The following is a 27,750-nucleotide window of genomic DNA, read 5'->3' as shown; positions in this document are numbered from 1 at the left end:
TAAGTATGCTGGAAAAGAAATGAAAGAATCCCATTGGTCTTTCTGGGAAGATATCCAAGAGACAGGAGTCACATATGTCTGCCCACAGCCTGTAGAAGAAAGGGAAGGAGACAGGTGCCAGAACTGTGGACTATCTGCTCACAGCATGTGTGTTTAGGGAATATCAGACCAAGCTGAAATGCTGCTTGTGACGGAGTCTCTAAATCATGACTACATCTTGCTACAACTACTGCTGCTGCTCATTTATGCCCCAACCACACATGAGTGCTTTTGTTTTAGAGCCCCCCTCTGAGGGTGACATTTTGTTGGGTTAAAAAAAAATCAATACTATAACCAAATAAGCTTTGGCATTTAAGTGTGGATTTGTAAAGAACCATTGATTGAGCTATTACCCTGATTCAAACTTTGCATGGCACATTCTGTCTTTTATTATGTCAAGTTATTCCTTTTGACCTTCTCCAGGTAAAATATGTTTCCATACTCTAAGAATATTTTTAAAAAATAATAAATTATTTATTCCATTCAGACAAGAGCTTGCTCAAAATATCCATATTGAACAGTTATTAAAAAAGCCTTTGAAAGTTCCATTTTTCATCCTTAAACTTGATCAGAAATGAATTCCCTAATTTGATTGAATTCTAATCCAATTAGGGAATTGTGAAGGGGGAAATATTGGGGCTATTTCCTGTTAACACAAAATGACCAAGCTGGGTGCAAATTTCATGGACCAGCACCTTCTTTATTCAGCAGTGGAGTCATGCCTTTGGTGGACCCACTTTCCTGATGGAAAATGAGCCACTGGCCAAAGGGGAAATGTTCTTATATAGGTTACACTGAGAGGTGACTTAATCATTGATAGAGAGTGTCAGTTTGGGTACTCAGGAAATGAGTTTGTGGGAATTTGAGATTTGCTTTTACTGGGCAATATTTTGACTTAGAGAAGAGCGAAGGATCTGGGATCAGTGTTCAGTATTTATCTCTTTCCCTCCAGGGTCCCATTATACTGTCACTGGGAAAGGATTTATCTGGGGAAGGATCAATGCTTTGGCTTCCTCCCAGAGACTGCCATTCCAGACTTAATGGATATTTCCTTCCCAGGGATTTTCTTACCCCTGGATGGTGTTTGCTTCCTGTCTAGGGATTGTCTCGTCGCTGAGGAAGAATGTGTTAGAAAGGATCAGTGTTATCAATGTGTTGCCTTCTTCCTCACTCCCTCTTCCCAGGCCACACTATTTTTGGATTTGTCATTTTCCATATTTCCAGTAAGAAAGCTTGAATTATAAAAGGACAGCTACATGATCTCTAAAGCCTCTTCTTCCTTAATGTACCATTTCCCTCAGTGGAAGTTTCCATTTGTCCTCTGCTCTCATGGAAATGCTAGTTTTCCCTTGATTTCTTATAGGTTTTCTTCTTCTTCTTCTTCTTTTTCTTGCCTTGGGCTATACTCTCATTTCTCCCCTCCTATTCTTTAATAGGAGTGTATTAAAAAGTTTCTAAATACTTTAAAGCTGGCTAATTGGGTAAGTGACTCTCAGTAGAAATAATCAAAAAAGGTTAAACTGTTAAAAATTTAATTTTTCCTTACATAATATATTTTAAACTAAAGCCTATTGCTCACATTTAACTGGTTTCATTATTATTTGCAAATTATTTCTGATATGATATAAAATAACTATATACATTTATCTACTTGTATGTACACATGTGTACCCTATTTATCTATTGATACATACCATGATTTGCAATCACTTTAAGGAGTTTAATTTGATGAATTTAAAAATGTATAATTTTTTTACATTTTTGTTATTCGTTTTTATTTACACGTTTACATTACATGGATGGGATCTCAAAGAATGTCCCTTGTAGCCTTGTCATTTTGTAGATGAGAAATAATTTTTGCAAAGTAATAATTTGAGCAGGATACAGACCCTGGCCTGGAATCAAGTTCTTATGACTTACAGTTCAGCATTCCTTTTACTAAACCCTAATGTCTCCTACACAGATTCTAATTTTGCCTTATGAATTTTTAAACTTCCAAGATTAGAGAATTGCAAGATTGAAGTTTTTCATAGCCTCGTTGTAATGAGAGAAAATATAAATTAGAAGGTGATTGGAAGTGAATCAGAAGCCCAAATTTATAGCTTCTTGGATGCTGCTTAAATTCAAAAGTTAATTATAATGGAAGATGAATGAAAGGTTTATTACTCATTATTTAAAATATTTACATATTTATAACAAATTCATGAAAAACACTTGGATGTTAATTTTTCTTATGCCTATAGTACCTAATAATTCTATCACATCATATAATAGAGTTCATAAGTTTTAAAATATGTTGAAATCCATTGAGATGTTAAGTTGAGAAATTACATGAAGGACTGATTACAGCTGTGGGAGAAAATTGAAGCTAGATTTGGCTAATTAATGTGGTACTTGCAGGACTAAAAATTCATCAGTGTATTAATGGAGAGTGGATAATTATTGTTAGAGGCAATAAATGTGTTTTATTATATAGCAAAAAGGAAACAAAGGGAAAGCCTGTCTTTCAAATGTTCATTAGTGTTCATACCCACACTGTTATCCTTACTAGGTCCCCACCAGGGCTGCTTTTGCAGTCTTGTCCTAAAATGGTCATATACACACAAACAACACAGGGAGCTTTCAAGAAGGGAGGCATTGAGCAAGGCAGTTTGGGTGTCAGACAGAACAAAATTTGAAAACCGGTTCTGCTACTAACTTGTGACTGGTCCTATTCCATTACACTATTGCCCAAACCTGGTTATCTTCACATTCCAAATTATAAATAAAACTATCTTATGATCTAGCAGTCCTGCTGCTGGGTCTAGATTTAAAGGAAATGAAATCAATATGTCTCAAAGATATATGCACTTCCAGCTTTATCGAAGCATGGTTCACGGTAGCCAAGAAATGGAAACAACCTGTGTCAGCTGATGAATGTGTAAAGAAAATGTGGTACATATACGCAGTGGAATATTATTCAGTCATACACACACACAAAATGAAATTCTGTAATTTGCAATAACATGGATGGGACTGGAAGTCATTATGCTACATGAAGTAAACCAGGCACAGAAAGAGAAATTCTGCATGATCTCTCTCATATGTGGAACCTAACAAAGTTGATTTCATAGAAGTTGAGAGCAGAGTGGTGATTTCCAGAAGTTGTGGAAAATAAGGGTGATGGAGGGATAGAGATAGGTTGATCAGTGGGCAATGAGTTACAGTTTGATAGGAGCCAGAAGTTCTGGGATCCTGTTACACAACAGAGTAACTATAGGTAACAAAGAACTGTTATATTGTCACATTATATGCAGTAAAGTACTGTATATTTCCAAAAGTTAGAAGGGCACTGATTGTTTTTACCGTAAAGAAATGACTAATGTTGAGAAGATAGAGATGTTTACCCTGATTTAAACATTTCACAATGTGTATATGTTTCAAAAAATCACATGATACCCTATTAATATGTATAGTGTTATGTTTTATCAGTTAAGTAAACAAAGAATAAAAATAGGAAAGCTAATACCTGTATCCCAAGGTAGTGTGATCGTGTCTGCAAAGTACTTGGCATGCAGGCCTACTCAATAAATAACAGCTGTAGTTTTCACAGTATTTTAAAATATATGGCTATTTGAGATTCATGTGCATTTTTCAGTTGTTTTTAATGTTTACCATTTTGCTCGTTTCCTAATTTTGCCCTCTTCTACATTGAATAGCAGCATTCTTTCACAGATACAGATCAGTTACACAAATGGGAACTTTTTCAGCTCCACATGCCGCATGTTGCTAAAATAAAACATAGGAGGATTCAACTTAATTTTCTGTGTCCAGACCTTAAGCACCATTGGTATCTAAAGGTTTCCTTTCCAGTAACATTTTAAGTCCCTTGCCAGCAACAAATGAGCCATTGAATGAAACTTTGGCCTACAAACTGATAATGAGACAAGAGCAAATGGCAGCTCAGCCCAAGACACACATCTCTTAACTCCCCTGATTCTTCCACTGGGAAACTTAATGTAATTTCTTTATTAAAAATTAATGGAAAATGCCACTTCCTGGCAAGGGAGTTGGTGCATTGATGCCATATTATGGGTTTCATGGGACAAGTTAAGATTTACATGAATTTCCTGTTACCAGTCTATAAAAAGCAAAAAATGTTTGTGTATGTAAGTGTGTGTATGTGAGTTTTAACAAATGCATACTCTCTTTTCAGTAAGATATCATAGAGGTAATATGAGTGAAGTTTTCTGTTTGTTGCCTGATGTTGAGTTGGTTATTTGGGAGAAAATTGTGAATTTCCACAGGGCACAGTTACATCGGTAGAAAGCCAAAGCAAGAGGGCTGCTAGAGTCCAGGAGTTCAGGGATAGGCTGGGCAAAATCCCCATCTTTTAAAAAATTTTATGAATTTTAATTTTGTATGTTCTTTCCTTTGACTTAGGAGTAACTGCTCATTTGTGCAGACAGGTGATATTAAAAAATAATGCTGGTTAGATAAGACCACCATTTCTTGCTTCCTGAATATTCTCACAACTTGCCCTCTGATTCCTACCAAATTCCTACATTGTCGAGGCCAAAGGATGTTTCATATGAACCACAGGGTATTCCTTGATCATAGCTTAGCAGACTGCACCATAGTAATGCCATTCAGGGTAACAGTATTCATCTGACTCATTATAAGACCAAGGACAACATTTGTGTGGTAGGTATGACTCTCAACTGCCAAACCTCCATTCATTAGAAATTCCAGTCATAGGCTTTATATCAGCTTAAATTGGACTCTAAGCCTGATGACTGGTAGGAATACATTCTCAGCACTAATTGCCCAAGGTTGTACAAAATTCCAGAACCTTTTCCAGCAGCAATCATCAGAGGCTCCTTTGGTTACTATCACTAGCATCTATTCACACAACTCTGAGTCCCCTCAGTTCTTGGGCCTGGTAAAACTGAGGACCCTGAGCTGGTTTGCCCTCTTTAGGTCCTTTGCTGCTAGTAAAGTCCCCCAAAGGTTCCCCTCTTTCCAGTCCTGGAGGCTTTCTCCTTTCTACCTTGGTGCTTCTAAAGTCATTCCTCTATACCCTTCCTCTCAGGAATGCCTGGTGTCATCGCTTCAGCAGCTCAGGATTTTGAAAAACAAATAGGGAAATGGAAATGGCTGGTGGGCAATCTCTTCTTTGGGCCCTGAACTAAACCCTTCTTGAGGTCCTGACTTCCTCCAGATGAATAAATGAAGGAAACATTTATTATATCTTAATAAGTGGTCCTACATGCTTTGAAAGATCCAAATATAGGAAGTACATAAGTTAATGACTATGTATGCAGAGAATACCTCAGTTGTTGAAAATAGCAACTGGTAACAGTGGTTGACCCTGGGTGCGGGAACTAGAATACTAGCAACGGAATGAGTTGCTGGGGATCATCTGGACTATTTGAATTTTCTTAACCTAAGCACATAACACTTCCTACACGTATAAGGAAGTTTTCCTTGAATCATAAAAATAGGTTAATAGGTTTAAATCAGAATTATTTTTATTGTCACTAAAGTTTTGTAATAGAAACATTGGATGAAACATTTGGTTTTACCAAAGCCATTTGAGGTTTTTCCTCAATTACTAATACTTTGGTTTTTGTTTTTGAGTCAGGGTCTCTCTATGTTTCCCTGGCTGGCCTCGGATTCCTGGGCTTAAGCCATCTGCCTCTCTTGGCCTCCCAAGTTGCTGGGACTACAGGTGTATGCCTCCATGCCTGACTTCTCAATTTTTTTAAATATTTAGGAAAATAATTAAGTAAGGCAATGCTAAATTTTATTGTTTTTAAATTTTATTTTGGTGGTGCTGGGGGTTGAAACCAGGTCCTTGTGCTTGCTAACCACATGCCATACCATGGAGTTACATCCTCAGCCTCTTGAATTTTAAAACTTTGGCATAGAGTTAATAATAATTAAAATTCTATATACACAGAAAGTTGATAGAAACCAATTTATTTCGTTAAGGGAAATACCCCTACATAGGCTTCTGTGGTACCTACCCTCAGTAAGGGGTCTGGAAGTGAATCAAGTTATAGAATTTATTTGTTCATCCAGCAAAATTTAGTCATTACGAAATTGTCCCATTCCCTTTTGTGTGTCAACTCTGAAGAAATTCAAGCCATATTTGGACTGAAAAGGCACATTTAGAAAAACTATTTTAAACCACTGGAAATGGCACATGTTCTGCCAAATGATGCTGATCACTGTTGGTGGACTTGAAATATAGGAGCTGAAATTGTCTTCTGCCCAGTGTCCCCAGGGAAGGGTACCAACTATAGAGCTCACGAGACAGCTTGTGATTTACAATTGCATCACTCAACGGGGCCACTTAGTTGACACTTTTCCTGCTTTTCAAAAATCATTTTTTAGTTCTCAGAGTAGCATCATCTATACAACTTTCCTGAAGAAGAAACTGCTATGTTAGTCCAAGGATTCTTCCAGGTCTACTTTCTCTCAAGGTTTTGAGAGAATTACTGAGACATAGAAAACTTATACCAAACAAGGTGTTGGACAATCAGTGGTGACCAGTCAGCTTCTCACTTGACCAGTATCAGTGGGGTTCACATCAATCTGACATAGCTCATAATGGTGGGCAAGAAAGAATTTGTCAAATGATGAGATTTACTGGGAATTGCTGAGATTCAAAACAGGAAGGAAGAAAGAAAATGGCATAGAATGTTCCTCTCATAATAAATAAATAAGTAGCTCCCACCGTCCCTGAGTAGTGATAGAGCAAAGCATCATTGCTTTGAAATTACTGGGTAAGTTCTGGTGTTAAAGACAAGTCTGCTCTCCTTTTTCTTTGGCCTTATTTCAAAAACACAGATACTAGCAATAATCAATGGTAAATCCTCAATTGCTAACAGTTTGACTATGCTTTAAACCAAAGACAACTTGAAATCAAAAATTGTTAGTCAAGAATTTATTTTAAAATAAATAAACCCGGGGATAAATTTTGACTATATAGGTAGATCAACCTCCTGTATCTTCTACAAGGCAGTGATTGAGGGTCCCTTCCTGTCATGGTTTGAATGTGCTGTGTCCCGCAGAAACTCAAGAACATTCAGAAGTGAAATAATTAGATTATGAGGGTTGTAACCTAATGAGTGCATTAATCCACTTATATAGATTAACTGGGTGGTAACTGTAGGCAGATAGGGTGTCACTAGAGGAGTTGGGTCGCTGGGGGCATGCCTTTTTTGTCCCTGGTGAGCAGAGCTCTGTTTACTGATTGCAGTATGCTGAGCTGCGTTCCTATGCCACACCTTTCTGCCTGATGTTCTGCCTCATCTTGAGCCCAGAGTCATAGGGTGCCAACCCTTGACCTAACTGTGAGTCAAAATAAGCTTTCTTCCTCTGCCTTTTTCTTGTTAAGTTTTCTGGCCACAGAAACACAAAGCTGACTAAAACTTTACCTTTAACATATATTCAACATCTCCCCAGTTTTTTCCACACCCCTCCCCCACACTCAAGCTCTCATGATTTTTTCACCTCAGTGCTAGCCTTTTGCATTTGTCTTCTATTTTTTCTGTTGCTGGGAATTGAACCTGGGACCTGGAGCATGGAATTCATGTGCTCTACTGCTGAGCATCACCTCCAGCCCTGCAGTGGTCTTCTAATTGGTCTGATGTTCCTCTTGAAGACCCCTGTACATTGGTGGGTCTTCATTTCCTTTCTGGGCCAGCACTGGAAAATATGAAGCCAGAAAAAATATTTGTTTTGCCATCACGGTGGATTTCCTAGTCGCCATGAGTTGACAGGATGGCATATAGAGTGAGGTGGACATGGGAAGCAGCCACTCCACCTTCCCCTCTTTTCCAGTCAATCCGAAAGTTAATAAAAATGAAACAACTGATGAGAAAAAATAAGAAAATACTGAAAAATTGAAAATATATATCAAAAGAACAGAATGCATATATAACTGACAAGGGCTTCTGCAGTGTATGCAACAATTTGAACATCATAATGAATCACAACAGTAATAGATAAAAAAAAAAAAAAACCTTTGAATTTTAGAAAATTAATCCTGGAGTCCATACCAATAAAACAAAATTTTTTTATTTAAAAAAAAACATAAAATGGGTGATTTTACAGAAGAGTGTCAACTAACAAATATAGAACACGATAGGAAATTACCAATTTGCAGCCAGCATAGTAAAAAATAGATTCAGTCAAGAATCATAGGATTCTTGAAGAATGTTACTTAGTGAAATGCTGGGGAACAGGATATTTGTACCACCTCAATGGGCCTCTGCACAAATTATTTACTAATTATACAGGGAGGAAATTACAGGGAGTTTCAGTCGGAAAATCTGGCAGACATCTTTTTATCCAAATAACCAAGGCTAACATCGCTCGTACTAGAACCGGCCACTACTCTGCACCACCTGGTACCCTGAATGTGGGAAAACACATCACCTGGGTAGTGTTCCTGCAAAAAATATTGAATATAAATCTAATCATGAGGCAACAATCAAGCAAACAAATTCAGGATTATTCAGCAAAAGAACTGACTTGGGATCTTCATCATTCTAAATGGTGAAAAACTGAAAGCGTTCCCCCTAAAAACTGGAACAAGGCAGGGATGCCCTCTTTCACCACTTCTATTCAACTTCGTCCTTGAGACTCTAGCCAGAGCAATCAGACAAACCAAAGAAATTAAAGGGATACAAATTGGAAAAGAAGAACTCAAACTATCCCTGTTCACTGATGACATGATTATATATTTAGAGGAACCTGGAAATTCCACCAGAAAACTTTTAGAACTCATAAGTGAATTCAGTAAAGTAGCAGGTTACAAGATCAATGCTCATAAATCCAATGCATTTTTATACATAAGTGATGAATCTTCAGAAAGAGAAATTAGGAAAACTACCCCATTCACAATAGCATCGAAAAAAATAAAATACTTGGGAATCAATCTCACAAAAGAGGTGAAAGACCTCTACAATGAGAACTACACAACACTAAAGAAAGAAATTAAAGAAAACCTTAGAAGATGGAAAGATCTCCCATGTTCCTGGATAGGCAGAATTAATATTGTCAAAATGGCTATACTACCTAAAGTGCTATACAGATTCAATGCAATTCCAATTAAAATCCCAATGATGTACCTTGCAGAAATAGAGCAAGCAATTATGAAATTCATCTGGAAGAATAAAAAACCTAGAATAGCTAAAGCAATCCTCAGTAGCAAGAGCGAAGCAGGGGGTATTGCAATACCAGATCTTCAACTCTACTACAAAGCAATAGTAACAAAAACGGCATGGTATTGGTACCAAAATAGACAGGTAGATCAATGGTACAGAATAGAGGATATGGACACAAACCCAAATAAATACAATTTTCTCATACTAGACAAAGGTTCCAAAAATATGCAATGGAGAAAAGATAGCCTCTTCAACAAATGGTGCTGGGAAAACTGGAAAACCATATGCAATAGAATGAAACTAAACCCCTATCTCTCACCCTGCACAAAACTCAACTCAAAATGGATCAAGGACCTCGAATCAGACCAGAGACCCTGCATCTTATAGAAGAAAAAGTAGGTCCAAATCTTCAACTTGTTGGCTTAGGATCAGACTTCCTTAACAGGACTCCCATAGCACAAGAAATAAAAGCAAGAATCAACAACTGGGATAGATTCAAACTAAAAAGCTTTCTCTCAGCAAAGGAAACTATCAGAAATGTGAAGAGAGAGCCTACAGAGTGGGAGAATATCTTTGCCAACCATACTTCAGATAGAGCGCTAATTTCCAGAATCTATAAAGAACTCAAAAAACTCTACACGAAGAATACAATAATCCAATCAACAAATGGGCTAAGGAAATGAACAGACACTTCACAGAAGAAGATGTACAAGTAATCAACAGATATATGAAAAAATTTTCAACATCCCTAGTAATAAGGGAAATGCAAATCAAAACTACCCTAAGATTTCATCTCACCCCAATTAGAATGGCGATTATCAAGAATACAAGCAACAATAGGTGTTGGCGAGGATGTGGTGAAAAAGGAACACTCATACATTGCTGGTGGGGTTGCAAATTAGTGCAACCACTCTGGAAAGCAGTGTGGAGATTCCTCAGAAAGCTTGGAATGGAACCACCATTTGACCCAGCTATCCCACTCCTTGGCCTATACCCAAAGGACTTAAAATCAGCATACTACAGAGATACAGCCACATCAATGTTCATTGCTGCTCAATTCACCATAGCCAGATTGTGGAACCAAACTAGATGCCCTTCAGTTGATGAATGGATAAAGAAACTGTGGCATATATATACAATGGAATATTACTCCGCAATGAAGAATGATAAAATTATGGCATTTGTAGGCAAATGGATGAAATTGGAGAATATCATGCTAAGTGAGATAAGCCAATCTCAAAAAACTAAAGGACGAATGATCTCGCTGATAAGTGGATGAGGACATATAATGGGGGGTGGGAGGGGTTAGCATTAGGTTTAGGGTTAGGTTTAGGGTTAGGGATAAGGAGAGCGGTAAGAATGAAGGAAAGAAGGACTGTATAGAGGGAAAAGAGGGGTGGGAGGGGTGGGGGAGAAGGAAAAAAAAATAAACATCATTGCCCTATGTAAACGTATGATTACACAAATGGTATGCCTTGACTCTATGTACAAATAGAGAAACAACATGTATCCCATTTGTATACAATAAAAAAAAAAAAATCAGTGTCGTGCAAAACAAAACAAAACAAAGCAAAAATACTAAAGAACTCTCCTAGACTAAAGGAGATCAAAGGAACATGTTAACTAAATGCCATGAGGGAACATTAATTGGATCTTGAATGTTAAAAAACAAAGTACATTATTGGGACCACTGGAGAAATTTGAATATTGGATAACAGGCCCATATTACATCAAATTTCCTGTATGATAATTGTGTTTATTTAGAAAAAAGGACTTCCTTAGAAATGTATTCTGAAACTTCAGGAATAATTGCATGATATCTATAACTTAGATACTCAGCTTGTTTGTGTGTGTGTTTGTGTACACAAGATTCTTTCTTGCAATGAATGTATTTGCTGTCCTCTTCAGTTTTTCTGTAGATTGGGAAATTTTCAAACTAAAATGTTGACCAAAGATCATTAAAGCAAATCTTTAATTACTTTGATATACTGGTCCTCTCTACTTCCAGATTAAGAATTATCAGGATATTATTAATAGCACATAGAGCTTGCTTATATCCTATCTTCTATCTTTCATTCATAAACTTACTCTGACCCAAATTCTCTGAAGAAATGGAATATATCTCTCAGCTGAATTAAAGCAAGCTCACTTGATCTCTCTCAACAGTTTCCAAGTCCAAAGGTGATATAGTGAATCTCCCCCATTGGTATCAAGTCATCTTCTACTTCAATGTCCAAGTCCAGTATCTTTTTGAGAAAATTAACCTTTGTCTTGTCAATCCTGGACTTTAATGGAAACCAAAAGACTACAATGAAGATACATTTTAACTTTGAGTGCAAATCTAATTGTTTAGATGGAACAAACCCATATGTTCAGCTTTCTGATTAATGCTATCAGAGAACCAAGATCTAAGGAATGAAAGTCAATAAATTGCCACGTATCAATGTAAATCAGGTCCTAATAATGATCTATTGCATTAGGCAGTAAAAGAAAGCTCACATTCATTTTGCATGTTCCAGTTTATTAGATTGCTTTTAGCCAAAATATGTAGAGCCTTCTTAATCACTATGTTGTACCCATTTGAAAACTTGGAAAAACTTAAATTGCAGGTTTTCATACTGTGAGTTGTTTTTAAAAATACTGGTGCCTTTTATTTTGTGCATACTCTGAAGCAGGCACTGAGCAAAGCACTTCACAGAGATGCCCTCCTCTAATCTTTGTAATGACCTTTTGTCTTTTCAGAAGTGGAAACAGATTTAAGCAGGTTATTAATTTGTTGAAGGTCATGTAGCTCATAACTGGCAGAGCTGTGTTTTGTCCCTGTTATTTCAAACCCTTCCTTTTAAACATTTTTCTATATTTCTCTACAATAATACCAAAATAGTGTGTGGAAATGTAGTATTTTTTAAAGATTTCTGTAACTACCAAAACACAGACACACATAGCATGTGTGCGCACACACATACATACACCACTTTTAAAAGCTAGCAAATAAGTAGAACTTCATTTTTTTACTAGCTTTTAAGAGGGGAACTACAAATATTTCATTGAGAAGGTGCAATATTGCTCCTGGATTAAAGAAGAAATTTTGATGATCACATTAAGTTTGGAGGATAAATACACACAATTAAGGAGAAGAGTGAGAATTCTATTTTAAACTCTATTAACAAAGTAAAAGTCCTTTTATATCTATTCCACCTAACTCCCTGGACTCACAGTTCAAATCATTTGTAGTTTATTTTCAAGTACTGCGAAAAGAGGCATAAAAAGATTTGGGCGGGATTGTGTCCTTGTATACTCAGCTCGTCTCCCTGTTATTTGATGTCATGAATGGTGCCATGGCCTCTGGGCAGAGTTCTCTTAGAGCCAGGAAGCAGGCATTCCAGGGATTTGCCCAAAGGTGAATTTTAATGAGATCTGCCTATTCCTTTCTTTCCTTGAAGGAGAAGTAAGAGTATATAGCAAGGGCTGTAATGACATGTAAATGAGTTCTGCACATACCCTAATTAGATAGGGCCCCTGGAGAGTAGCCAGCTGTTGGTTGTTAAAGGAAATAAAAGGATAGGTTGCAGAAATAAGTCATTTCAAAACTGATTTCTAGAGACCCTTTCCAGCAGGGCAAAGGAAACAAGCTCTGTCTCAAAGGAGACCTGCAGGTCGAGTGAGAGAGGGCAACAATGAGGAGGTAAGCAGGCCTTCCTCTGGGGCTTCCTGCTCCCTGAATTCATTCTCCAAACAAAAACCTGGTCCCCAGACCACCAGCGCTCTGTTTTAATTTTCATTATAAATTCATGATTTCTTTTGATTTTTATTAAAAGCCAAATATTAATAAAAATAAACTTGGTCTTTCTCAACTTCCAGGGAATTTTTCACCCTCCTCTTCCATTCTTTCTAGTACCTTTCTCCCTGTCTTCTTCACTTGCCCCAGTTTCTCTACCATCTAGAAATGATTAGCCGTTTCCATGTTTGCCTTTGACCCAATTCTCTCTTCCTGAAACTCTCTGATAATCTTACCCTCTACCAATGTTTTGATCACCAGGGGTGGGGCAGTATGAAAGAGAAGAAAAAGGAATCGATGGTGCATTGCCCATTCAATGAGAACTAACCCCCCTTTGACAGGAAACAATGGATTCTTCCTGAATGGTATTTTCATTGCATAAATTAAAATGCAAAGTATTACAAAGGAAATCAATAATGTTAAAACAAAATTATCAAAATATCTTTTAAAATTTTATGATATGGGAATATATATATATATATATATATATATATATCATGTGCTACATATTTATGAAATAACAATATCTGATCACTACCACAATTAAGGACTTGGAGATGTCAGCAATAACTTTATGAAAAGGTCTTCTCCTTATTTAAATTTAACACACCTTTATTCACGTATATGATAAATTCTACCATCTACTAAAATTTGTCATTCAATCCACCAAGCCTAACTGAAAAATTATGTGTCTCCTTATCATATATTGATATGATAAAGGATACAGAATGTAAAAAAATCTATTTAATAGACACAGTTAAACAATTTTCCACATAAACAGAATCTTGGATAAATGGTTAAAATGGTAGACTAACATTAAATGTGGACACATGGAAATTCTGTGTACTACAGTGGTTTTAATAGAAGATATCTGCACTGATTTCTGATGACCAGTTTACTTTCTGTGACTCTTTACCTGATTCCAAATTGTTACCCAATCCCAAATCTGCCAGCTGCTACCAAAGGGCTATCTCTTCTGGAGTGTTCTCTAACTAACTTCTTTTTGTTGTTTTCCAGTTTGTTACACCTTAGATATGAGGTGTTCTTAAAAAGCTCATGTGTGAGACAAGGCAAGAAGGTTCAAAGGTGAAGTGTTTGGGTTATAAGAGCCTTAACCTAATAAGTACATTAATCCCCTGATAGGGATTAATTAAGTGGTAACTGTAGACAGGTAGGGTGTGGATGGAGGAGGTGGGTCACCAAGGGTGTACCTTTGAGATACATATTTTGTCTGTGATGAAGGGAGGGTTCTCTCTCTCTCTCTCTCTCTCTCTCTCTCTCTCTCTCTCTCTCTCTCTCTTCCTCCTCCTCCTTCTTCCCTCTCTCCCTTCCTTCCTTCCTCCCTTCCTTCCTTTCTTCTTCTTTGCCACATCCTAAACTACTTTCCTCTGCCACACACTTCCACCATGATGTTCTGCCTCACCTCAGGCCCCAAGGAATGGAGTTGGCAGTCTATGGACTGAGACCTCTAAAACCATGAGCCCCAAATAAACTTTTTCTCCTTAAAATTGTTCTTGTCAGGTTTTTTGGTCACAGCAGTGAAAAAGCTGACTAAAACACAGTTGGTGCTTATTCTTGCCATTATTCATTTTATTTCCATTTCTTCTTTACATTATTTTTTGCTATTTCTATTTTTTTTTATCTTGTTTCTCTGTTTGTACATGAAGTAGAGGCATACCATTGTGTACTCTTTACATTCTTGAGTATGTTTTTCTTTTTTTCTATCTTAAAGTCTCTAGAACCCGAATGAGAGGTAGTCTTTCCTGGTGTGTCTCTGGAGCAGAAATAGGTGGCAAAGCTGAATTCTTGTTACTCTATGCTTCCTTTTGTTTTTAAAAAGGGCTATTTTTTGAAAATAGCATTTCTTGATGGCGGTTTCATATTCTGAGGTAACCACTTCCATGAAGTTTAAAATTAATGGTTGATTTATTTCTTATAGCTGAGAGTCTATAAGCAGCAGCAACTTTAGGTTCTACACTGGGTACTTCAGTTGAAACTGCTTGGTAAGCTACTGTTTTTACTGGAAATAGTCCATCCAAACTTGCCAGAATTCTGCATTTGATGACATATTGTATTTGTGTAAGAGCCAGTATAATGCCAAATCTTGTACCCATACTAAAATGTAACCTGGGAGCATGCATGGCTGTTAAAATATGCTCACCATCTGCACACCGAGCAAAATGTATAGAATCAGAAGCCACTAGTTTAGAAATAAGTTTGTAGTATTTAACATCCCACATTCCATTTGTTCTCTGAGATCTCCCAATCTAGCTAGTACTAATATATTTCTGTGAGGGCTATAGTAGACTTGTTACAAGGACTATTTCTAAAATCAAATACAGGATCACATTTCAAGTTTAAAATAGTCACTTTGATAGGCATGAAACCTTAAACAGCACAAAACTCAGGAGAACTAGAATTCCAGACCTCTTTAATACATGTGGCTCTGTTTTGGTAATTGTGTTACAGCATTTTATCCATTTGTTGAATATAGAGCAGTGTTTTTTTCCCTATTTGTAGGAAACAATTGTTTTGTCAACATTTGTTCTAGCTGTTATCATCACAGTGGTAGTTTTTTGTTGTTGTTTTGTTTTGTTTTATTCTATAGCACTGTAACCTTCTTGTCCTTAAAGAAACTTATTGGCTAAAGCTGCATGTGATCCACCAAAGTTGGGGTACTGATGTAATCTAACGAATGAAGGTACATCTTTACTTGTTAGAACATTACTCCCTTGTATTGTTGGGATTCAGGTGATAACACAAAATCGTTAATTTTTCCAAATGTAATTTGCTTGCAGTTGTGTTAAAACTGATATTTTTTCCAAAAAAATAAATAAATAAACTCCATCATTAACAACTCAGGCAAGATACCTTTTTTGTTTTTCTGACCAGATGGACACTGCTGTTGCATTTTTTTCTGGATGGAAGATTTCAAACATGTTCCAGTTTTCACATCATAACATTGTAGGTTGAGTATCCCAGCTGTACCATCTTTAAAAGTAGTGTAAGGCTCACATTGCCAAGACAGTGTTTTCTGATGAGAGTTCAATAAAACTACTTTTGGGAAGCTGAAGGAATGCAGTGGTTCATTGTTAGTGAATTGATGATATTTACTTTTTTTCCAGTAACACTAGCAAATAATATCCCATATTACTATAAGTATAAACTTTGCAATTTTTTTTCAGATTCCTAGCTGTCATCTCTAATTTTGAGAAGGGTAGAGGATTGCAACACAGACTTTGTAAAGAATGTCCCAGACCACCTGGAAAATACCCGTAAAATATGGTAGTCCTTTCACCATATACAGCCCTTTATCCTTGGACTATCAAGAGTAGCATGGATGGTGCCATCTTGTTTTGGAAAAAAAAAAAAAAATTCTTAATAGTGCCAAAATCATAGAATCTGCTAACATTATTCCTGTGGTTGTCTTTGGTCATAATGGAAGGGAATGCTGAATTTTAATTACAGATTAGAGTAAATAAAGATGTAAAAATTCAAGTTAATAGGTACCTATGAGTTGTACCTACAGATCCAAGATTAAGAACACCTGGTCCAAAGATTTTAAAAAGAGACCAGGAATATGCATTGGTATGCCTAGCAGAAGTCAGTAGGGAACAGTAGGAAGAATGGGATGGTATGGATCCATCCACAATTGTATAATTATTCTACATTCCTTATTTCATCTATTTGATTTATCTTGGCTTCTTGAGTCTTCTCATGTCTTTCTCAGTATGTCTTTTATATCAAAGTTTACATTAAAACTAATCAGTTCTATTTTTTTTTGGCAGCTATTACGTTTTGGTTTTGTTAAGGGGGTTGTTTTTATTGGTTGAATAGTTTTTAAATATATTCATGATTTTAAATATATTTTATGGTTGTAGGGAAGGCTGAAACTGCTTATTTTTTCAAACCATGTATTTATGCCATGTCTAGCTTCTATGAATTGGATAATTGGGCTTATTTGTGAATAAAATCACAATATCAAATTTTGACCACTGTCTATTGCCTTTGAAGATTTTGAAGTAGATGAAATACAACCCTCTCTTACCTTGACTTCCTCACTACTGCCTTCTCCTCGGCTTCTCTTGTCTACCAGCTTCTTTTATGGTCCCTTCTGAAATCCTCTCATCTGTATCACATGCTGCCAACCTTAAAATGTAGGCATTTCCTCCATGTTCAGTTTGGGGATGGTTTTGTCTTCATGTGTTCTACCTTGACACTATCTCCCAATCCCCAACTCTCATCCTTTCCCGTGTTCCTTGTCAGCATTAACAGACCCTACCTGCCTCTTCCAAATTGTTCAGATTTTAATAAAACTCAGCACACATTCTTTAGACACCTTGTGTTCAGTGTGTTAAGTGCTGGGGATACAAATCTGGGCCAACGGAGTAGGTTCCTGCCTTTGCATACTCCACATCTGTCAAGGAGAGCAACCTTGAAAATGTGATTTTAAAAATGATGATTAGGATGAAAGGGTAAGAGTTGATAATTAGGGATCTAGCCTACTTTGGGGACATAGGGAAGCCCATCAAGAGGAAGTGATGTTTACTGTGGAAATTTGAAGGTTTATTGAGAGAGAACTCAATGACCAGTGTAGGAATTGGGATTTAGAAACTGTAAAGTAAATACCAAAATCTAGAGATAATAGTAGGGGAGGAGGGAAAGATGTCAAGTTTGGCTGTCAGTATGAAACTCAAAATAGGGCATCTAATCTCATGAAAATCAAAGGGAGAGAGTAGAGGAAAGGGACCAAGAGGTGGGAGGCATGGAGGGAGGGAGGAGGTGCTGGGGAGTGATATTGGCCAAATTATATTGTTAATATTGTGTGCATGTACAAATATGTAATAACAAATATTATCATTTATACAACTCTATGAAAAAAAAACGTGGAAAACTAAAAGAGGACATCTGAGTCTAGTGAAGCTACAGAAGGGCAGGTCACACTGGCAAACACTTGCCAGCCCATCTTAAGGCCATTGGGGAAGTCCTTAAGAAATTCAATTAGGCATAACATTTAGATTTACGCTTTTTAAAATTAATCCAGCTATGTATAGAAATTAGTTTGGAGAAGGGCCAGAGACCATTGAAGGTATATCAAAGCCCAGTTCAGAGATGCTATGTTTGCTCTGCAAGAAAATGTGAGAGTCCTCAGTGACTGAATATTTCCCCATCACTTGCTCTTCCTACCCATAAAATATTGCATCCTTAAGATTTATTTTCTAAAATGTCCATTGCATGTTAATTTTTTATTCCCATTGACCTAATTCAAACTTCTTGTTTTTCTTTCCAGAACTATTTCAACAGCCTCTTACTCTTCTGATCTGTCATTTTCTAGTTTCCCTTTTCTCCACTTCAATACCATACAGCTGTGCTGCCAGTTATTCTCCTTATTCCTGTGACATACATTTTGTTTCTGCCAAATGCTTAAACATTAAATACAAACTCTTCTTCCTGCTTCACCACCTCCACAATGCTGACTCCACCATATAAGCTCCTAGCACAAATTTCCTACCTCACAAAAATCCAGCCACACTAACCCTTCTCCCCTTCCTAGCGTATCTTTCTCTTCCAGCTTGCTTATAAAAAATTCTATATTGAAGACTCATTTCAGATTCCGCTTCCTTCAATACCTAATGTCCCCAATCAATTAATTTTCCTTCCTGCATTGGTTCCACTTATTCATCTAATTAAACTCCTTACTCGTGTTTCACCATTTACTAGGATCTACTTTCTATTAGAATCCTATTGAATCAGTTAATGTGAGACAGACTCTCCCACTAGAGTATGAATTTCTGGGGACTCAGATTTATCATCATCCTTTCTGCATTATATAAAGTGATTTGCTTGCCCTTTACTTAAAAGTGATCAACAAATGTTAAATGAATTCACAGGTGGTAGTGAGGTGATTTGATTCCAAAATTTTGAATGTCTTGAACCAAATCCCCAAACCCCATGCTGGCTATAATATTCTACATTCACCAAATACACAAGAACATTTTATTAACAGTCTTGGATTTATTTTTGAAGCTGGCTAAATGAAACAAATCTCAGAAGAGTTACAGTTAACAATTTTATTGAGAAGTACTGAATTCTGTGTTGAAAGCTGAAATTCATTCTATGAGTATTTATCACACTTAAGTTATTTATTTTTTTAATTATTGTGCTGGGAATGAAACACAGGGTCTGGTGCATGCTAAGCACACTATCTGTCATTGAGCTACACCCCCAGACCACAATTGTGGATTTGTCTCTGGGCATACAGCTATGAATAAAACAGATTATTGTTCTGGAAGCACATAACAGGTATTGTCAAAAAGTTTGGAATTTCTTCATCAAGAATTGCAGAATAATATACATTTATTATATTGGAAAAGTTTTGTTCAGCTTCCTCAGAGAGATGGTCACAATGGAGGTGTGGCCAAAACATAACGGCATATACACAGAGAAAATATAATATTGCTGATTGCAGTTTTGGGGGCTTGATTATTGCTAACATTTTGTACATTCCATATTTCTGACTTTAATAAAATCTTGTACCAGGCAGTTTTTAGTACTTCTTCTCAGTATTACTTTTTACCTTAGACTGGGAAGCATCAATAGAGGTGTTAAGTGATAATAATCACTTTCATTGAATTCCAACATGAGACCAACATCAAACTGGAAATTGGAGATAGACAAACTTAACTTGTGGCCTCAAGTAGCTTGCAGAAGCAGTACCTTATATAATAATTCCATTGCTGCAAGGAAAAAATTAGGAATGTAGTACTAGAAGATGCTCATGTGGGAAATGCTGAAGTTTTTTTTTTCAAGGTCAGTTTGAAATTGGGCATTAGAGACATATACGCTGATTTCCTGAATATTTGTGCTAAGTATGGAAAATAAGAGTGTGAACTCTCAGAACACAATTAGCATAGATGAAACCTCAGAGACCTTTGGTAGGAAGATGTAAAGTATGAGGAAAGTATACATTCAGAAAAATTTGAGTATTTTCCAGATGTCTCTGTATAAATATGTAAAGAAAGATTGATGGCTTCAAATTTGACTAGATTTTGTTTGTTTGTTTTTTTCAAAATCTTTTCTAAGAATTGCCCTGGTGGAAAATATTCCTGAAGGCCTTAACTATTCAGAAAATGCACCATTTCACTTATCACTTTTCCAAGGCTGGATGAATTTACTCAACATGGCCAAAAAGTCTGTTGACATAGTGTCTTCCCATTGGGATCTCAACCACACTCATCCATCAGCATGTCAGGTAAGCTGCATCCTCTCTCTGTGTGATGATTTTACTTATGTGCATCTTACACTCTTTAGTATTCTTTTCCTTCACTCCTCAAGCTCAGCTCATTTTTAAAATTTCACCTTCTCTCAAGAGTTCATGCATATCATCACATTTATCTATATATGTTGTTGTTAATCATATGTTGCTTGGCTTCCACTCGCACCCCAGGTTTTTAAGGGCACAATCATGTTTCCTCTTTGCCTGCAATAGGTTCTCCACACAGCATTGTTGTGCCACACAAGTCCAGGGATGCCATTCACAGCTAAGCACCTGCCAGCAGCAAGACCCAGAAATGTGCTTTGCACAACCTGCATGTTTACAGATCTATTTCTGTAATTTCTTGCTGAGATATTTATTTGGTCAATTTGTGTTATAATTTACCATTAGGTTCCAGAGCTAACTTTTTAAAGCAGCAGAATCAAACTTTCCAGGGTAGTTGTTTCTTGATTCTGTCATGTTTGGGTGAATAGGAAAAAGAAATGTTATTATTAAAGAAAACCATCTTTAGAAAACTGACTAAATGAGTTAAGTGATTTCTCTATTAAGTATTCTGGATATGATAAAATGATTCTGGTTGTTTTTAGTATATTTTTGTCAATATTGATACAACCATGATAATTGCATTGAGCTGTCCTGTCCAAACCTATGACTACTGGCCTATACTTAAGTGTCTTAAATGGGTCAAGGGTAACATCAATTTCATCTCTGCAATTAAAAGATATCTTGGCAGTAAGCTTATACTCATTACTTACTGGTGTTTCAAAATCTATTTTTCATTTTTACTATTTTAGTCAAAATTATTAGAAAATGGGTAAAAAAAAATGCACAAAGTTCCTACTAAAGAATTGAATACATTTACTAAAATTGCTGAAAGTGCATGTGTTCTCCATTTTTCCATGTCTGCTATTTCAGCAGCTGTTTCAAGTATTTATTGTTGTGTCATGTATCATCCCAAAACACAGTGGTTTAAAAATATCAATATTTTAGATATCAATTTAAAATATCAATATTAAAAATATCAATATTTTAAATATCAATCATTTTTCATATTCATGATTTGGGGCAGGATTTGACAGAGGGATCTCATCTTTGATCCACATAGTGTTTGATGGAGTTACTGGCCTGGGGCTAGAGGATCCAAGATGGATCACACATATCTTGCATGTCAGCTGGGGTAGCTGGAATGTTCGGGGGTGGCTGCATGTGTCTGTGTCATTCTATAAACTAGCTTGGGCTCTAGACATGGTGCCTAGATCCTAAGAGGACAAAATCAGAAGCTCTAAGACCTGCTAAGACCTAGTTCTGGCATTCCAGAATGTTGTTTCCAGTGTATTTCATTGGTTGAAGCAAGTCACAAGTCCAAGATTGGAGGAGTGGCATCCAGATACAGGACTGAGGAGCACTATTGGCAGTGATCTTTGGAGAGGATACACAGCCCACTTTGTGGCCATAGCAATTCATGTTTCTTCCACATGCAAAATACACTCATTTCATCCCTCAAAATTAATTTCTAAGTTCCATTACATGAAAGGTTCAATATCTGGGACCCCTTCTTGTGTATCAGCTGCAGACCTGAATGAGGTGCCCATATATGGACTTCTCTTGATTTGGAAACACATATACTAAAAACTAATTATGTGTCTCCCCACACAGTCTTTAAACATGCAGTGTTAAGGCAGGGATGAGATAATTACAGACACTTTTGTTCAAAAAGGGGGAAAGGGACAGCACATTTTAGTCATTAGTGTATGGCAATTCTGAATCCAGCCTGGCAAGCGTCACCAGTTTCTCCAACTCGGCAAACAGGAATGCGTCTAGACTAGGATCTAGTTCTTTTCCCTAGGCATGGTTTCCTAATCTGCTGCTCTCAAAAGCCCTTTGCTCCACCCTCTGACTATCTGACCATCTGTGTGTCCGTGTTCTTGAGATTCTAGGGTCTAAACCCAGAGCCTCCGAAGGCAAGCGCTCTACCACTGAGCTGCACCCACCCCACTCCTCCCCACCCCGCCCAGGCTATGTTCTTTTTTTTTCACCAGATATAATCTGCATTTCCTTTGAACTTACTTTCTTAGCTTGCCTTCTGCTAGTAGAATTTAAAACCAGAGACCTCATTTCATTTTAAACATCTCTGTCCTCTTTCAATCCAGCATGGTACAGCATGGAACATCTTAACAAATTAACATTTAGTAAAAGAACCCACACCACAAATAACTTGCAGACTCATCTTTCTTTATGGACTATGATCCTTGGTGCCCCAGGTCTTCACCCTTCAAATTGCCAGGAGCAATAGTAGATTAGGAGATGGTCAGTCCTGTGTGGCCACAAGAGGAGACAGAGGAGAGGCTCAGGAAAACAAAGTTTAGTATACTTGTAGTTACGAGAAACAGAAGGCATGGAACACTACACAGACCACTTGGAAAGACACCAGGGTGGTGGGGAGGCAGAAGGGGCAGGGTCAAAAGAAAAGTTTAGGCCAGAGACTGTCTTTGGAAAGACAGGTCTGTCTTTGGAAAGACAAGACAAATAGTTCCTGATTGACTAGTGTGAAAAATTTTTGCAGACTCTAAGCTATAGTGATACTTCTGACTTCCTGGTACCTGTTTGGGGATGATTAAAGCAGAGGAATCTTGCCTACTGGGGTATATGGCTCAAATAGAGGAGTTCTGGATTTAGATTCATTAGTTTGCATATCAAAGTCATGCCCCCGACTGGTTCTTAGAGGCATTTGTAACCTCTAAGAATTGACTAGCTCTGCTACGGGCAGTCTCTCCACAGCCAGAAAGATTTTGTGGAGTTGTGAAGACATCACAATATACTGGAAAAAAATTTAAATTACATATATACTACAGAGCTCTTTTGTCTAGCTGAGAGATCTCCAATACACCCACCACCCTGAGGCCATCTCTTTGAGAATGTTTGGCTGAGTAGAAAGATCTCTACATTTCCTCTAAATTCTGCATAAAAACTTAACAGTTTTTTCTTTAGTTCATCTTTTTCATAACAGTCTATATACCGTGAAAGCTTTGATCACCGCCCTAAGATTCTCCCAGATTCACAGGTTCATTAGCTACATCTTTTTATCTTCCATTTTACAGCAGGTGGTAGTGTTGCCAAACAGTCTGGCCTTACTTGATTTGAGTGGCCCTTCTGAGGACTCCAAAAGCAATTTATTTACTATGCTTCTGGCCTTGAGGAATAGGATGAGATTCTAGCTTTCATCGCTACTGTCCCCAAAGCAGTGCCACATAGCTTTAGGTTTTTGCCATAGCAATTCCTATCTCTGTTATCTATTGCTATGTAACAAATATCTCCAAGATATTTTCCTTATTACTTCCTATTATTATGTGTGTTGGCTGCACAGTTCTTTGACTCCAGTAGTGTCAGCTAACATCATTCCCATGGTCACACTGGCTGGGAGAGTGGCTGGGACTGGGCTGTCTGAAGACTGGACAGTTCTCATTCTCCCCATGTGGAGTCTCATCATTCAATGATTTAACCCAAGATTTAGGGTAGCTGGATTCCAGGAGGGTGAAAGTGAAAACTACAAGACCTCTCAATTTCAGAACACTACTTTTGCCACATTCTGTTAGTCAAAGCAGGTCACAAGCCAGCCCAGATTCAGGGGAGGGGCAACAGACTCCTGGTATAGTGTGCATGTTTACCAGAGGGAGAGAATGTTGACGGTGGACTTTGGAAATAATCTACAATAGCAGATTTGATAACATGAGCGAGAGATGGTTCCAGCTTTCTTTTCTTAGCCCTAGACAAGACCAGCACCAAGCCACTGAAGGGGACAGGAACTTCAAGCTTTAATTGACTTTGAGAGCCATGTAGTGACTAGCACAGGCTGCTATACCGCGAGAGCAGTGTCAACAGCTCTGTCCCACCCCATATACGCCACCAAAAAAAACCATGTGTACTAACCACACAATAGAAAGATTTTGACTTTAGGACATGGTGGCCTAATTATTTCTTTTCTATTATGCTGTGCCTCAGGAATGCTGGATTTTTCTTTTCAAATATACAGTGACCTTTGCTACTTCCCTCCCTGCACCCCCAGGTTACTATTTCTCTCTGACCCTGCCTAAATCCCACTTGACCACTAGGATTCCTGCAAATAATCTAGACTTGGAGTTGATTGTGTTTGGAGGTCCTAGTACCCTGCAGCATTCCCCAGAGATGCCCAGTAAGCCCATTTGCAGGATTCCAGGAGATTCTGTAGGCTGGGGCAGTAGTGGAGTGCTCTGTAGTGCAGTTAACTCTGGAGCCTGGTGCGAGGTGGTTCAAACCCCTGGAGCAGAGGCACTCAGATGGCTTCACCAGTAAACTGGAAGCCTCCATGGGTGATCTGTGGCCCCCTTTTTGAGAGGGACATAATCTTCCAGAACAAGGACTAAGGACTTCTGACTCTGCATTTTCTTTCTCTCTTTCCTTCCTTCCTTCCTTCCTTTATTTTAGTGGTACTGAGGATTAAACCCAGGGCCTCCCACATACTGAGCAAGTACTCCGCCACTGAACTACATCTCCAGCTTTTTTTTTTTTTAAGTTGCTAAGTTGCCAAACCTGACCTCAAACTTATGATCCCCTTGCCTCCGTCCTCTGAGTACTTGGGATTACAGGCATGCACCACTGGGCTCAGCTCTCTGTGTTGCTTTTAATCTGAACTTTCATGCTAATCCTTCAAGTGCAAGCTAACTGTTGCTCCTCAGAGTTTGGCCCTGAATATAGAGGCATCTTTACTACCTGGGAAGATATAAGAAATACAAGTTCTCAGCACAAAACTGAACCCCACTTGAATCAATCTGCATTTTGACAAGATTCTCAGGTGATTTGTGTGATCAAAAATGTTTGAAAAGTGCTGAACTGTCATTCTGACCTTTTGCCTTAGGGTCTTTCTGTGTCGTACTTCTTTAAGTTACATGATGGAAGTAACACCACCCTGCCTGTCTTGCTCACATGGCAATGGGAAAATTGACAGTTGAAGTTAAGTCTGCTTTTACAACAGTGCCTGGCACAAGTGCCTGATACACTAGGTACTCGGTATTTGATGAGTTAGTTAGTCAATGGATTGTATCACAAGTAAATGCAGCTTCACACTTGTTAAAGTGTTAAGAACAGATTTTAGTCAGTAATATATTGACTGCACCAAAGAAGAGGAGTCAGCATAAATTGAGCTTTGGCCAGTGCAGAAGTGGCTGAGAGTTTTGAAGTGAGAATAGTGAGAAGGAATAGGGAAATGACCAGGACTTGAGCAGAGTCAGAGAAGTAAAAATCTCTAAGAAGGTGGGAATGGGGTTTTGATTCATGTGAAAGCCATCTGAGTTTGTTAGCTAACTGGTGCTTATGGAAGTTAGGATTCTGCCCTCTCAAAGAGACTGGGAATCAGTTGGATATTGACTGAAACAAATAGTAAATTCTTTTGGCAGCTTTTAAATTTTCTTAGATACTTTAAATGAGATTAGAGTCATCCTAATGATGGGTCTTTGAACTGTTGAACACCTTGTTAGTGTTTGTTCACGTCTTTTAATAGAGCAGGGGCCAAGGTTGAGACCTAGTTGAGAAGGCTCAGAGGAGCCTGGCTTGTGCTTGGTTAAGGAGAGAATCTTCGTCAATTGCATGCTTGAGAATGAATTGAACTGGATATCATTGATGTAGAAAGATGCTAACAATTAGTCTAAGCCTAGTCTAAGTCACTCTCTAGTAATAGGCCTACTCCCAAGAAATGGAATCTTTCAACTTGCTTCCAGTGACCTATTGCTGAACTCACATGCAAGCCTTCAGGAACAGACTCAGTTTGAACTAATATCTCCTAGTAGAATTGTACTGCCGAAGAGATGCTGAAGAGATGCCTCTTCCCTGCCTCTGTTTCCGCTAATAGCATGGTCCTTAAAAGTTTAAATTCAGTAGGTTTTCTTTAGGTTCAAGTTCAATTTCACTTTACCCTTTACAAAGGAGAGATCGGCGTTTGCAAACATGAAGGATAGAAGGGTTTGATTTATTCTGAGAAATAGATTCAAGGGCATGTGAGGCTGATTGTATGAACAGCTTATCCCACAACTACCTATTCCTGGCCATATCCTGTGGAAAATGGTGTGAGCCAGGAAGGGAACTCTGTTTGAGGGGGTTCCAATGTCTGCAAGGGAGGGGATGTTTTCTTCCACTGATCTGTTGGTGACCAAGTGGTTGCTCTTATGGAATGTCCTGTATATATTAGGTCCTCACTGGGTGAGGACCAGGCATGGACTGTGGTCTTTGAAGAGAGAACAAGCATTCAGAATGGGGTGTTATGATGCCTTTTTTGTTCCCCCACCCATCCACTCACTTCCCACAACCCTAAAGCAGTATGCACAACAGGGCATAGAGTAGAAGGTCCAGGAGGACTTACCTAAATACCAAATCTCTTAGACATTTAAAGTTTATTTTTAAAGATCCTCCCTTTCCACTATGCACCAATCAGGAATGGACAAAGGAAACAGGTACTTGGTGCCAACATTTCTCTTTGGGTGCAATTTGAGGACCCCTTACACTATTTTTTTCAGGTCACCATTTTATTTCTCCCCCCGCAGAAGAAGGCACTAGCTGAAAGCCAATATGTTTCCATTTTTACCTGATTTTATCTCCCCAGTGGAAAAGAAAATTCAGTGCTCTACTCAGCATTTCCAACTTTGGGCAGCTAGTGTTTGTGCCTGTGAGTATGCTTTTATGTTTACCAAGACCTTGTCAATACTGAGATAGACACTGATTGGCTCATTGCATGTGCACACACATACACACATAATGCCAGGAAAAAAATGTTCACGTCCTGATTACTCATGAGAGCTTAATTTAAATAGTATCATTCAAAAATATAAATACTACCATTGAAAATATAGTGATAATAAACATTGACTCAGGTTCACAGCATATTGAATATATATGAAATATTTTTATTGGGGGAAATAGTCAAATATGGCATTTACTTCCAAACCAACAGAGCCTAAATAGCTCTAAATGGGTTCATAAATGGCACACAGATAAACAAGAACTATAACCAAAAAGTAGCCCATCTATTTATTATAATAAGCAAAATGCACCAAATAGTGGTGTAGGTAGGGGCAGATAGGCCCAGCTCCACAGGAAACAGATGCAAATGAACATGGTACATTATATCTGTCTTTCCTCTGGACAAGTAGCAATTTTGTAACAGTGAGTGATGGTCATTATTAATTGGAATGATGAATGTCTGCTTTTGTTTTGCATGAAAATAGACACATTGGTTAAAAATCTGTACCTCCAACAGATTGCTGTTTTGATTCCCACCCTGAAAAATCCTGTTTGTCTTTCTTATCTCTCACTGGTTAATTTCGTTGTTTCTGTTTCCTTCTGTGCTGATGGAAACTGGACAGTGCTCTTATACTCTATTACAACCATGCTAAGGGCCAGTGAGAGCTACAGTTCCATGGTAACCGTTTTTTACAACTTAATGAAAATACATGCTCAGGCAAAGGCTTTTTGTT

The 27,750-nt window shown here is 37.8% G+C and overlaps 1 protein-coding gene and 1 pseudogene across 4 annotated transcripts in view; one reads left to right on the top strand and one right to left on the bottom strand.

The window, feature by feature from the left end:
- Pld5 (phospholipase D family member 5) overlaps positions 1–27,750 on the top strand; it is a 429,659-nt gene that overhangs the window by 225,123 nt on the left and 176,786 nt on the right. For 3 of the 4 annotated variants that reach the window (XM_047521653.1, XM_047521654.1, XM_047521655.1), the window contains one exon: positions 20,059–20,227. In XM_047521653.1, the coding sequence (XP_047377609.1) occupies positions 20,059–20,227 (169 nt within the window). Of the gene's footprint in view, positions 1–20,058; positions 20,228–27,750 lie in introns of those variants that run through there. The other variant, XM_047521656.1, reaches the window with a different exon arrangement.
- LOC124961890 (eukaryotic translation initiation factor 2A-like) lies at positions 14,818–16,325 on the bottom strand (annotated as a pseudogene).

This window comes from Sciurus carolinensis, chromosome 12 (assembly GCF_902686445.1).
Source record: "Sciurus carolinensis chromosome 12, mSciCar1.2, whole genome shotgun sequence".
NCBI lineage: Eukaryota > Metazoa > Chordata > Mammalia > Rodentia > Sciuridae > Sciurus > Sciurus carolinensis.
Note: the sequence above shows the minus strand (reverse complement) of the source record. Positions and strands in the feature narration are given on the sequence as shown.